The following is a 14,023-nucleotide window of genomic DNA, read 5'->3' on the forward strand; positions in this document are numbered from 1 at the left end:
TTCAAAATTCAAATTTTAAAATAGATTGGAATTTGAACGCCATTAGTGATGTGGTCGCTGCTGTTTAATTATGGTCGTGTTAATTGTAAATACTCTTTGTACATAAGTGAATACACCTTCTTCAATCAATCATGGCTTTCATTTACCTTTTCAACGTGCTCCGATGGTAATGCTAGTGTTAAAGTAAAACTATCAGATAAAAGTTGAAATATCGAAAGATTAGCTAACCTTAAAACTTTCGTAGGTACTGAATGAAAATATGTAAATAAGTTTTGCTTGATTCTAAATTTGGGTTAAGTTTTTTTAATATTGTTAGACATATATACGTTCACTTACACGCTTAGTGCGCTTTTTCAACATTCATGTTAGTTCAAAATTATTCTAGCTTATTTAAGAAGAGAGCAGAAGAGCTTATTTAATTTTTTTTTCTCTCCTCAAAAGGCATAATTACATTGACAGTGTTCCCAAACAGGCAATACAAATAATTATTTTACGCATAATGTTAAAAAAAAACATTTATATCGTCTTATTCAATAAGGTGTTACACAATATCCTGTTCGATAATATCGTGTATCCTAATTCGTAATCCTTTGAAATGAAAATAAACAATCCTGGTATGTACATTATAATACCAATCATGTAAATGATTCAACAAACCAGGATCCAAACATTTAGATCAACTAAAAACTTTTGAACGCTATTATAATATTTATTTAATAATATACCTTTAAATAAAACGGTTTATAACAATAAAACAGTATATATAACGTAAAATAATATTCTATATTTATTTGGAGATATCTCAGAGATCTGTTTTGTTATTCTTCTTGCCTAACTGCTCCGCTTCCTCTATTGTATCCGGCAGCTTGGTGCCCAGGGTTTCTGGTGTAGTAAACACTAGAAGACCTGACAGTAACGCGAAGCTGCCGAATAGAACCGCCGGTAAACTAGCCCATACTTCCAATGCCTGTGAAATTAAATCATTTTATGTATATTGACATTAAGGGGGAATTCCTCTAATAAAAATACGAAATATAATAATACAGACTATATAAACGACAGAATGAATTCTGGCCTTATAGAAAAATGGGTAACATTTTTCATTTATATATATTTATTCATAATCCGATCCACTCAGAATCATTTAGAGCAGTGTTTTGGCGCACACACCCTATAGGGGGCAATTTGATTGTTAAGAGAGGCAATTTAAAAGACTCGACGCGAGTTTGACCCTTTTCACTTTAATAAAAAAATATGATTGCTACACGGGGGCAGGAAGAATTTTACAAAGGCTAAGTTGGGACAAGTCACCAAAAAGGTTGGTGTTTATTTAAAGTATTCTCAATATGGCATGATTTATCAATTTGTATTCATATTAGGGGGCCCGGAAAAGTAATGTCGCTTTAAGTTAAATTCACACGTCCACATTTTTAACAAGTTTGTATTTATAATCAACAATATATTCACATTCCTTATCAACAACCTTTTGCCATCTAGTATACAAATCAATGCCGGAGCGGTAACAAATCAATCGGATTTTCTGTTAAATATGTCGACAGAAACGACATTACTTTCTGGTTCTCCTAATATTTATATATATTATCTACACAAATTATCAAATATCTAATAACACAAAGCGGACAATAACATTAACATACATTTTTTTTATTTAATAAGATAAACACATTTGTCCATTTAATTTGCCTTTGGCTACCAAATCGCCTTGAATCGCCAGTTCATTCGGAAGAGTTCTCTCCCTGAAGAGACCTGGGTTATATTTCTCGGGAAACAAGGAAACCGATAGAATGTTCCATAATCGGGCCATGTGGAATATTAGCATTGAATCCTTGCGCATTAAATGAATCATATTATAAAAATTAATAAAATAACATCTTTTAAAAATATTCTTACGAGTGCCGGTGTCAAGGGTGCTGTTATAGAACCAAGACGTCCCACCATAGATGAAAAGGCAAGCAAACTATGCCTATACTTGGTGGGGTAAATCTCCATGGTGTATACATATATAGAAGTCATCACCATAGCAATACTAAACTTTCCAATCAGGTACACAGCCAATGACCAACCGTCGTTATCTGTTCAAAATAATAATAATTAAGTAAGAAAAGGACTTATATATAGCTACTTCCGCTATGTAGCAGTAGTCGTGCAATAAAGTTCACCGCACGCCAGCCCGCTGATGCCCGCATGCGGCAAACAATGCAAATTACACAACTACCACCGTTAAATCACTCAACACGTGTTTCACCCCTTCACGGGGCATCCCCAGGAGCAATGTTACATCGATTAGTGCCAAACACCGAGTCTGGTTTGGCACTTGCAATTGCACGTCTACTGCTACATAGCGGAAGTAGCTTTATATTAGTCCTTTTCTTAATTAGGATGGACTTCAGCAAAGTAACGCCTGAATCTATTAGAAATAATAATTAAATTAATATAATAAATTAATAAACAACAATTATATACAAATTAAAATACGAAAAAGGTGACACTACAGTATTTAGAACATACCATATACACACACACACACATATTATATGTATATATATATATATATATATATATAATGTGTGTGTGTGTAGTTATATGTTAATATTATATCACATTTATATACATTTTTTCTTTTTCTTTTTTTTTCGCCGATGGACGCCCCATACAAGACATTCGCAGCATCAAGCGAATTCCTACGACGAACCTATCCTTTACAAACAGCATGCATGTTGTCAATGCTCTTTGAGGAAGCTAATTATTGTCAAGCACTAATTAAAACTATATTTGTAAAGAGCAACTGTTGAGTTTCTCGCCGGCTGCATCAGAACTGCCTTCCAAACCGTAGTTGCTTCTTATAGGGACAACAATGCCGACATTTTATGTTGATCGACAATTCGAAAGACCTTGTAACAGCTTATTCAACTAATCTTTTTTCTTCGAATAGGCGTTTACAAGAAATTTACAAGGTAATGTAATAATAATAGTTAAATCAAAATGCAAATGCAAGCCGCTGCCAATAGGTTCTATTATAAATCTAATGGGGACCTCTATGTCCAACAGTGGAGGTTCTAAAAAAATTAATTTGCTTTCACCTGTTTACCACTTTCAAACATAATGATGTATTTCTTAATAATATTTTTTATTTTATGGCCCCCGCTATTGCTGTTTTCCACTTTCAAACAATTATGCATCTCTTAAGTATATTATTTTTTAATAGCCTTCGCTATTGGGAGCCTCTCGTACCCCCTATCTAGTTTGGGACAGAGACTTTATTTACACAATTATTTCAGAGTTTTATCTTTATTCGACGCTCACTTTCATACTTCTCAATTTCTTTTATTCTTTCCTTTTATCCTTCACAATATCTTGCAATTTTTGTTCTTTCATTTCTTCTTGCTTTCATCGCCTTCCTTTCCTCATCTTTTTTACTCTTAGGTGACTAGGTACATTTTATTTTCCAATCTTTATATATTTTTTTATTATCACAGATTTGTTTGGATTTGAACTTTTTAATACATTGCTATACTTGTCTTATATTCTATTATTATTTGAAAAATTCGTTTACATGCGCAATTAATTCATTTTTGGTTCGTAAGGTTGCTAAGTAATAAGAAAAAATACGTACTCTCAGGAATGAATGCAAATCCGAACTGGCAGGCGGCGCAAAGCCAGTATCCAATAATAAGCACCGGCTTTCTTCCTAGACGATCCAGAAGGAGAATCGCTGTCCAATACCCAGGAATTTCAATCGCAGTCACAGCTACGTAATTTAAATACCGGTTACCAGATAAATTTACAGCATTTATCGACATTCCGTAGTAAACCAAAGTGTTTGTCACCCACCAAACGGGAGAAACTACACAACGGGACAGTATAATTCTAGATCTGAACACCAATATCGGCAGCCAAGGCTCTTTAGGTTTCTCTATAAGTTTTTCCTCTTCAGCTGTCGCTCTTAAACTTTCTAAAGACTTCTCTGATATTTCCTTATTATTTCTCTTCGCCACCTTTTTTAGAATCGCCTCCGATTCCTCATACCTTCCTTTGGACATTAACCAACGAACTGATTCAGAGAGAATCCAGAAGTATGAGACAACAAGCAGTTGGGGAGCGTAGAGGACTTGTGTAAGCGTTCTCCACGGTTGGACACCCCATGCAATGAAGCCAAGTATCACCTGTCCCAGTGCGAACATCGTGGACATGGTTGCCCCAGCCACGACTCGATATTTAGGTCCAACAAGCTCCGTGACTGTAAAAAAGATAATAAAGAAATGTAAAATTGAGGAATGAGGCGAGGAATGAATGATATTGAAAAAAAAAGAAAGTCAAAAGAATTGTGGAAAGAAAGATGAAGTACGAAAGATTGTAAGAAGAATGCAAGAAGAGCGCGTAAATAAAAGTAATGTGAAAAATAAATAAATAAAATAAAAAGACCCTGTCCTTTTCTAAGATAGGGGTACAAGAGGCCCACAATACCGAGGCCATTGAAAAAAACTGTAAAAAAGAAAAACGTTTATAAATCTATTTTTTATATCTTTCATAGACGAAGTATTTGACCTTCGTCTCACTCACGTGTTTGCCTAAAAAACCTATTCACTTTTGTTTTGTTATAATTTTTTGGAAACAGTGAAGCCAGTAGGTTGTTTCACTCCACTATAAAAGTATTAGCGAAATACTTAGTGAAGGAATTTCAACCGCGTACCAGTAAATCCGGGCGTCGTGTTGTACGATGGAAAAATGCGTAATTGAATAGGAAATCTCTTCCTCGTCTTTATCAATATCGTTTCAGTCATTTGATATCTCTATATGTATATAGAACTGTGATATAGCACTAAGAATATTAAGGAAAATAAAAAATAAAAATGTAAAATTTAAAATAAATGCATAATGTATAAAAAAATAAAATGACATAAATAAAGTAATACAGAACCTGTAAAATTCGGTGAGGAAAGGCGACGAAAGTAAAGTGAGGTATGAACGGAAGAAAGAATAAATAGAAATAAAAGAATGAGCAATAAAAGAACAAAGAATAATTGACATTAAGATAGAAGAAACATGAGGATTTAAATAATATAATTCTTTAAAGAAATGTGTACTTAAAACCAGGGAAGTAAAAGAGGAAAAAAAAGTCATATGTTATGTCGTGGTAGAATTTTAAATTAGACTATTATAGCCGATAATGTTATATCTGAAATATTACGCAGTCTTAATAGACTTAATTTTTTTTAATAGATCTACAGCATATAAACTTTATTTTGAGACAATTCACCTAAAATATAACACGAAGAATACGCTCCAGCACCAACTGTTGACTCAATGACCTCCAGCGCCAGGAACCATTCGTAAGAGTTGACGAAGGATCGTACAAGGCCTAACCAGCCGGTGTTGAAGGCGTTGATGGTAAGCGCGACACGTCGACCCCACCTGTCCGATATATACCCTGTGATGGGCAGCACCAGTAGAGTTCCAATGGTGCGGATGGAACCGATTTGTGATCTTCTCCATTCATCACAAGCCATGTCGAACTGAAAATTAAAATTTACAAATTTATGATACCAAAAAATGTAGAAGCGATGTGTGTAAGCATTGTGAATAAAAGAAAATGTAAAGAATGAAAGAAGATATTGTAGAAGAACTAGTCAAGGTTGATAGAAGAGAACGTATTTAATGGAATCAGGCGTTACCTCGCGGAAGTCCATCCTAAGTAAGAAAAGGACCAATATTTAGCCACTTCCGCACATGTAGTGGTACGGGGCATCTTCAGGAGTTATGTTACACCAATTAGTGCAAAATTGACTCTGTGTTTGGCACTAATCGGTGTAACATAACTCCTGAAGATGCCCCGTGGAGGGATGAAACACGTTTTGAGTGGTTTATTCGCATTGTTTGCCGCATACGCATTTATCAGCGGGCTGGCAGGCGGTGCACTTTATTGCACAACCACTGCATGTGCGGAAGTGGCTAAATATTGGTCCTTTTCTTACTTAGAAAATAACGCTAAAAAAAAATTACTGAAGAATTATTTGAAACAAAAGTTCCTTTCATAGATTTAATATAGGTGGACGAGAATCCAAAAATAGGGCCATAAAAAATAGACATTTAATACAAAGTTTTATTGGTTTCGTTGTTTTTAAATTCATTTACCATTCTAACATTGAATAATTAAAGTGACCACCTGTGTACATCATGATAAGAATCCTTGAAGAGCTCAATCTCATTGAAACCAGAATCAAACTGAATTCCCCTGCTCAATAATGGTCACAAATGCGCCGTGATCACGGAACAGCCCACAAGAAACTCGAAAGTGGTCACTTTTCCAATATAATACAGTTGTAGAACAATTTTTTCTCAAGCTTTACTGTCACTTAAAAATATTTCACTCAAATGATTTGTTTCACAAATTCATTTTAATGAACTTTTAAATTTATTACAGTATCTGCGATAAATATTGCACATCGACCTTTGGAAAGAGACAGTCGACTAATATCGGCTTCGTATAGCACTGTCTCTGTCTCACACTACCTATGTGACGTTTTGTCACTCGTATTTTGTGCCACAGAGATAACGAAATTAACTGATTGTCTCTTTCCAAATGTCGATGTGCAATATTTATTGCCGGGTACTGTAAAAGATATTTGAATGCTTTACGTGGTTTGAATTTTGATATTTATAACTTTACTATATTTAAAGTTATGCTTGGATTAATTCTCTTCACTGTAACTATTCTCTATGTGCACAGCATGGACCTCTACTTGGATCTCTATTTTATACAGTTCACCGGAATAGAAGTCCCAAAGCTCTTGTGCCGTTTAGGTGTAAGATAGAACCACCCGAGGACCCCTATTACCTGACTAACATTGCTCTATCACGTCCGAAAGAGATAACGCTGGGAGAAGAACTAGCAGAACCCCAGCAAAGCTTGTATCATGAATAACTTTTAACACGTTCACTGCGGGCCCATTTTTGAAGAACTTTCAGCTGGTGCGGCTGAGGTCGAATCAGCCTCAAGCTGAACTTCCTAGTAGTGCGGTTGAGGCCTTTTCTGCCTCATGTTCATCAATATTTTTTTACAATATTGAGTCAATGCTTTGCAGACATAAAGAAAGCTATATTTGTTTTTGTCATACCTCATACGGTTGAGTGTAAACAGCCGCCGCACTAGAGAGAAAACACGAGTTTTACGCGCCGCACCAGTGCAAAGTTTACCATGAGGCTGAATCGACCTCAAGCCGCAGTGAACGTGTTAATAGCAACACCAACTCACGTCATAGACAACGGTGTTCTGATTCTCATAAACGTAGCTCTGGCAGTTCTCGGTGCGGGATCTGTCGAACCATGCGGCTGGGCAGACACCGCTTGCGTCTGAACTTCCTGTACTATTCGAGTATCGTGCGCAATTATCAAAACTGCTCGTGCTTGTACCGGGGATTGCATTTAGAACCCATTCGGGAGAAAACTCCGGTTCTGGTCCATCGCATTGCGGAATGAGACATCTGCAAACAATGCATTACTTTGTTAATATTTTAGGACACAGTGATAACAAGTTGAAAGGCTTATTATTTATGTTATGTATTGTACACCATAGATAATAACTAAAAACAGAAACAATTTATATAAAGGTGAAAGATCGAGACAATCTCTACCAGACAACCTTTGGATGGAGATGAGAGACACGAAGGAGAGGGCAGATAAAGGTGTACATATATACAAATACATATATAACCATTCACACATACACACACACATATGTAAATATATAAGTATGTATATATATATATATATATATATATATATATACATTTATACATTTATGTACACATACATATATACAAAAATACTTATATTAAAATTCGAAAAAATAAGTAAAGTATATAGTGTTACAAAGCAAATTGAAAAACTGGCTATACCAAAGTTTCGACTGCAAAAAATCTCTAATTCATTTGTAATAAATGGAATCAGATTTTTTAATATTCCGCAAAATATTATCGGAGTACTATTTGCATAATTCAAAATGTATACTAAACGTAAATTGACAGAAAAGGCTTATTATTCAATAAACGAATATTTAAATGACAACAATCCTTGGCAGTGATGTCGCCTGATTTTGATTTCATTAAGAGTGTATAAGTATATATGTATAAATCTGTATTGTCAAACTTTATAATAAGATGTAGTTTCTTCCTGCTTCTTCTCCATTACTACAACACCTTGCGAAGCAGAGTAGAGTCAATAAATAAATAGATAACAAGTCGAGAATTAATAAGATTTCTGTTAAAAGTTCCAATGTTGAATAAATGTATTTTATCTTAACAAGACTAATGTCTTCAACTTGTTACCAGTGTTCTTGCGGAACTGAAACGTTGTCTCTCACTTTCTGCCTCATGACCAACCTCACAGTTTCTAAACTTAACATGAGGATATCTACACTAGGAATTCCTCGAGTATATCAGGAATAATAAAAATGTTTAATGCGTTGACTAATAGATACCAAGTATATCTTAGATATGAACGAATTAAGTAAAGCTCCGCAAATTAGTACAGTTCTTATTTCATATGAAACTTAAAATTCTTGTAGAAGCAATATTACGTCATCGAGAACGGCGCATCGAAAAGAGGAATTTTACAGAAATAAAATTGTTTATTTACGAAGGTATAAATAAAATAGATACGAATGAATATATGCCACTGCACCTTCGATATTCTACACAGGTCAACGGGTTATACAAAAAAGACTAAACATTATTCATCACGCCACAACACTCGTTTTTAGTAAGCGGCCGCCGGCTCCCTAACCGTGAACAGCGTGGGCGAACCTAGGTTGGATCCTGATCCCTACTTCACTCGCCTGTCATCCACGCTGCCGTCTCAAGCCACATACATAACACCAACATAAACAATACACATCTCTACACGGGTAGAGCGCTTTGCAAACATCTTAATGCAACAAGTACGCACCCTACCAGTTTTATTTTTAGTTTTTAAGTAAGAAAAGGACTAATATATAGCTACTTCTGCTATGTAGCAGTAGTCGTGCAATAAATTGCTCCGCCCGCAAGTCCATTGATAAATGCGCATGCGGCAAACAATGCGAATTACACCTCTACCACCGTAAAATCACTCGACACTTGTTTCACCCCTCCACGGGGCATCATCAAGAGTAATGTTACACTGATTAGTGCATCGGTGTTTGGCACTAATCGGTGTAATCAGCGGGCTGGCGGGCGGCACGACTTCTGCTACATAGCGGAAGTAGCTATGTATTAATCCTTTTCTTACTTAGAATGGACTTCCGCAAAGTAACGCCTGAATCTATAAGATATTTAGTTTTTAAGTTAACAGACCCCTTCGCTTTGTGAACTCATCTCAGATGAAGCTGTAAAAGCCTTCGTGCTAACAGTAATTATATCAACAGAGGATAAGTAGTATACGCACTTCTACTTTGGACTTGTTGTTACAACCTTAAGACCTAGTCTGGATCTAGGAAGTATATCGCGTTCTTTTTAAAAATTAAATCTTATTTGATATTATTTACGTCATTGTTTTTATTTTAATCATTTGCATTATTTATCCTAATCCTCTAATCGAAGTATGTATTTGATAACACAATCTTATAGATATTACATAAATTTCAAACAACAATATATTTCTACTACGCAACTGTTTATCTTATCTTATTTATTATGTATCATATAGGGTTTACATTAGAAGTGTAGTTGTTTTTATGAATACATTTTGGGATACAATCGCTGAAAGGAGTAGTGGAGAGGAATTTGTTTTAAATATGTCCCATATGACAAGTAGGAGCGGGAGTGAGAAGGCTATATAACTCGCAGAAGAGATAGCTCGAAGTCATATAAGAGAAATTGAGACAACATACAGGCAAAGGCAGCGTATGACATCAAGCTACACGAATGACAAATATGATCGTCAGGATGCGCTGAAGTAGGCTTACAACAGGCTTTATTGGTAATCTATGAAGGAGAAAAAGGAGTGAACATCCTAGATCTGAAATAATATTGGTCCAAATTAAAACCCGAACTAACTTGAGTAACTTATTGCTATGACTTAACCCTTGAGCATCGGCGTCAAGTTGCCAGTTTATCGGTTTTTATAGGACACACTTCGGAGAGTGCTCGAAGGCTCTTTCCCTATATTGGACTACTAGGCGCAGGCAAAAGTTTCATCCATACGTTGTTGACATACCCAAAAGTCGAACTAAACGATTCGACAGCTCGTTATTGGTGAGATTCGCCAAGATTTAGAACGACCTGCCTGGGTCTATTTTTCCTGATGAGTTGAACTCTTGAGCCTTTAAGTGTAAAGTGAACAGGTTTCTTTTGGATGGGCGTGTACCACCTTCGTCTTCATCTACACTCTCCATCAGGTGAGATGGAAGACAAATGCCTATTTCATTACAACTGTATATAAAAATTGTAGAAATTGTAATCTATCAATATAAACTAATATATTAAATATTCTCAGATCTATCATAAGTAGAACACTTGAATTCAAGTGCAGTGTTCTTAAGTTACACGCGTAATAGTAGTTATTAAGATTGATGGATAGTTACATGTTTAATAGATTAGTGATTATTATCAATAATTAGAAGTTGTCCGAAGACACCAGATACAATATTCTCTCTGGCCGTATTGAAAATCTGCTTGGAAGGCTTCCTTGCTTTCTACCTGCTGAAATGTTGATGAACCATCATGCATATACTACATATACTGTCATAATAACTATGCAGGTATACAGACCTAAAATTAAGGTTCTAGACGATCAGGGGTCGTCAACTTTTTAAACTTAAAACTTTGATAGGCATATAATTTGTAATTTTATTATGTATGTTTATGTGAAAAACATCTTATTTTGCACGAACGAATTAAAATACATACTATATATGTGTTGTATTCGTTGCAGTAAATGCATAATAATACGTTATATATGTATAGCTTTATGTGGCTGATATATAAGATGAACTATAAAATGATATAGTATATTAATACTTCAACTTTTCAATCTTCAAGGTTAATTGTTTATTATACATAATATAGAGATTTTATGATTGCATATGTCATAAAACACTTAATTACGTGTATACTGAAATAATTCAAGCCAATAGTCATATAAATAATTACTTAAACAAAATCTTTGTCCATCAAAATACATTTCTCACTATATCTATGATATATGTCAGGGGTGGCCAAGCTCTTTGATAGTGCAAGCCATTATTCAAAATTTGATTTTTTATTTCTTGAAATTATATGACAAAAGTACAAATTATGTGTATTGAAGTTAGAAATATGCACACGTATATGACAGCACTCCTAATAATATTTAAGATGCCGGTTAGTTAATTACGATCGGTGTTTGGATTTCCCTAATTTTATGGTGGAATAGTAATAATAATTGTTCACACAAATAATATGTTTAGATTTCCCCGTAGCTAACATAGGTCATACAAATTTATATATTGAAATAATTCGACAATCGATCGAAGCCTGTAATATATAGTATCAATAATAATTAACTTTACCTAGAAGGTATTCTGGCAGTTGTGAAGATGTATTCTCCGGACGCGAAGGCAGAGAATATAACAGGCAGTGCAGCAAGTAGGAGTGTGACGATTTGATACTTGCCGAATTGACCGACTTCTTCCACAAGGATATTGTCTAAGTCCACACCATGCCTCTCTACCTTTGATCCTTTTTCATTCGACATTGCGAATATACCGGTGCGGCAAAGTGCCGCTTAAAGAATGACGATCAAAATTCTGTACATCATCCATCAAGCGAATTTGCCCTCTCTGTTATCTTTGATAAATTAGAGAGTAATTATGTGATATTAGTATCCAAAAATCCTTGATATTAAGCCGTATCGAATGTATATCTAATCAACCAATCCATTTATTTGAATAAACATTAAACTGTTAAAATGTGTCGACTGTTTTGGCCATGTTTTTGTTATGCCATGTCTTAAATTTTTTAGTAAATCTAATATCACTTTACCCGTATATCTTTCACAATTATAGTAAGTTAAATGCAGTCAATATAACATCATATAATAACCACTAAATAAATGAATTTGACTTACAAAAACTTAAAAACAAATTCAAATAACATTCGTATCTGTTAAAATTTCATTATGATACACACACACAGTTGCCCAAGTGACATTTGCATATTACACAGGTTCATAGTAGATCGCAGAAAGTGCTTTGGCTAAAGCTTCTTTCAAAGTAGTGAAGCTAGAAGGCTTTTGCAAAGTCTTGGTTTTAATCCTATTTTCATTTTGTATTTGTACATATTGTGCTTATAATTGATAATGCAAATCATTTTTATTAACATTCTTCTTCTGTCTGTTTCACTACAACTCTTTGCGAGTCCTCGCATCCTCCTCCTTCTCCTCCTCCCCCTCCCCTTCTCCCCTACCCCTCCCCCCTTCTCCCCCTCCCCTTCTCCCATACCCTCCCCCTTTTCCCCTCCCCCTCCTCCTCCCCCACCTCCTCCTCCTCCTCCACTTCCTTGTCCTCCATGATCCTCTTCTCTATCTTTGTCCATTACCGTTCTTTGCCAAGATGACTCCCTTCCGATACTCCCAACATCTTCCTCTTCACATTCCAGCCTTCCTAGGTCTTCCTTTGAGTCTTATTAGTGGTCTTATTTTAATTAGTATAAAAGTTTTAATTAAATAATAATATAACTTACAATAAAGAAACAGGTAAAACAGAAAAAATATTAAGCTTTAAAATCAAAATATACTTTAATTAAAATAAATTACAAAGTATTAAAATTAGACATTTTCACAATATTACATTTATTTATTTTTGTTCTTATAATATAAGTATATTAATACATGACACAAATTTTAAATAAGTCTTATTTAGAATAAGCAAGACTAGATAGCATGCGACGAAGCTAGGAACGCTCAAAGTTATCCTCGGTGCTTCGCTGCAAAATTAAATGACAAATGAAGAAGCCCAACTAAAATAAATCAAACAAATACTCGTCTGAACTGGCAGTGGGCGAGGAATATCGCTCATGCAGGCGATGGAAATTCAGGCTGAAAGGCTTTCAAGTTGCGACCAAGAGCCGGTAGACGTGGTGTAAGCAGGTCCCCATATGGTAGACCGACGACAAGGTCGCAAAAACTCGCTGGATACGGGCAGTATAGGACCGATCATCGTTACGATCTATAAGAGGAGCTTAGGTCTTGCAGTGGGTGTCCATTGACTGGAAATATGAAAAAGAAGATATAGGTAGTAACAATTTGCACCATGAACACACCTTGAGTTGAAAAACACACAAAGACATGGAAATACCGCACAATAACAAAAAACAAAAAGTAACAAAGAGTAGAACACTCACGAAAAGCCTAGTCTTTTTAATCTTCCTATACAGAACTGAGATCTGGACGCTGAGAATTCTGGATTGTCAGAAAATTGAAAGTAAGAAAGGACTAATATATAGCTACTACCGCTACGTAGCAGTAGTCGTGAAATAAATTGCACCGCCCGCAAGTTCGGTGATAAATGGGCGTGCGGCAAACAACGCAAATTACACAACTACCACCGTTAAATCACTAAACATGTGTTTCACCCCTCCACGGGGCATCTTCAGGAGTAATGTTACAGCTGTGCAGTGTAATTGTGTAATTCGCATTGTTTGGCTGGCGGGCGGTACATTTTATTGCACGACTACTGCTACATAGCGGAAGTAGCTATATATTAGTACTTTTCTTACTTAGAATTGACTTCCGCTGAACTTCCACAAAGTAACGCCTGAATCTATTAGATAAGGTAACTTGACATTTGAGAGATGTGGTGCTAGAAACTGATGTCTATATTTCCGTGGACGATGCACAAACCTACGTTTCGAATCACAAAGAACTCAACATAAAAGATAGATCATCGACTATCCAAATATGAACCATCATGTTCTTTTGAAACGTCACACGTATTTAGGACTCAATGGAACATTTTTCTATGTAGGATATCATCTTCAGCTTTGGTGGA

The 14,023-nt window shown here is 35.3% G+C and overlaps 1 protein-coding gene across 1 annotated transcript; it reads right to left on the reverse strand.

Annotated features, from left to right (window-relative positions):
* Nucleotides 1-764: 764 nt before the first annotated feature.
* Nucleotides 765-11,730, reverse strand: LOC137918416 (organic cation transporter protein-like). Its single transcript, XM_068761218.1, has 6 exons — nucleotides 11,546-11,730; nucleotides 7,274-7,502; nucleotides 5,279-5,534; nucleotides 3,635-4,258; nucleotides 1,912-2,093; nucleotides 765-967 (listed from the first exon to the last, which is right to left on the reverse strand). Exons 1-6 carry the CDS (start codon nucleotides 11,728-11,730, stop codon nucleotides 803-805), a joined length of 1,641 nt encoding a protein of 546 aa, XP_068617319.1. The 3' UTR covers nucleotides 765-802.
* Nucleotides 11,731-14,023: the final 2,293 nt, after the last annotated feature.

Source organism: Battus philenor, unplaced genomic scaffold (assembly GCF_028537555.1).
Source record: "Battus philenor isolate CCGP_79_NKW_IND1 unplaced genomic scaffold, ilBatPhil1.0.hap1 SCAF_14, whole genome shotgun sequence".
Taxonomy (NCBI): Eukaryota; Metazoa; Arthropoda; class Insecta; order Lepidoptera; family Papilionidae; genus Battus; species Battus philenor.

Bases quoted from the DNA above. Each gene is read 5' to 3' on its own strand.
- LOC137918416 (XM_068761218.1), bottom strand. From the start codon at position 11,730: ATGTCGAATGAAAAAGGATCAAAGGTAGAGAGGCATGGTGTGGACTTA. The intron at 5,535-7,273 runs GTGAGTTGGTGT...TTTAATTTTCAG, and splicing joins AGAACACCGTTGTCTATGAC to TTCGACATGGCTTGTGATGA. The intron at 4,259-5,278 runs GTGAATTGTCTC...TCTTTTTTACAG, and splicing joins TTCTTCGTGTTATATTTTAG to TCACGGAGCTTGTTGGACCT.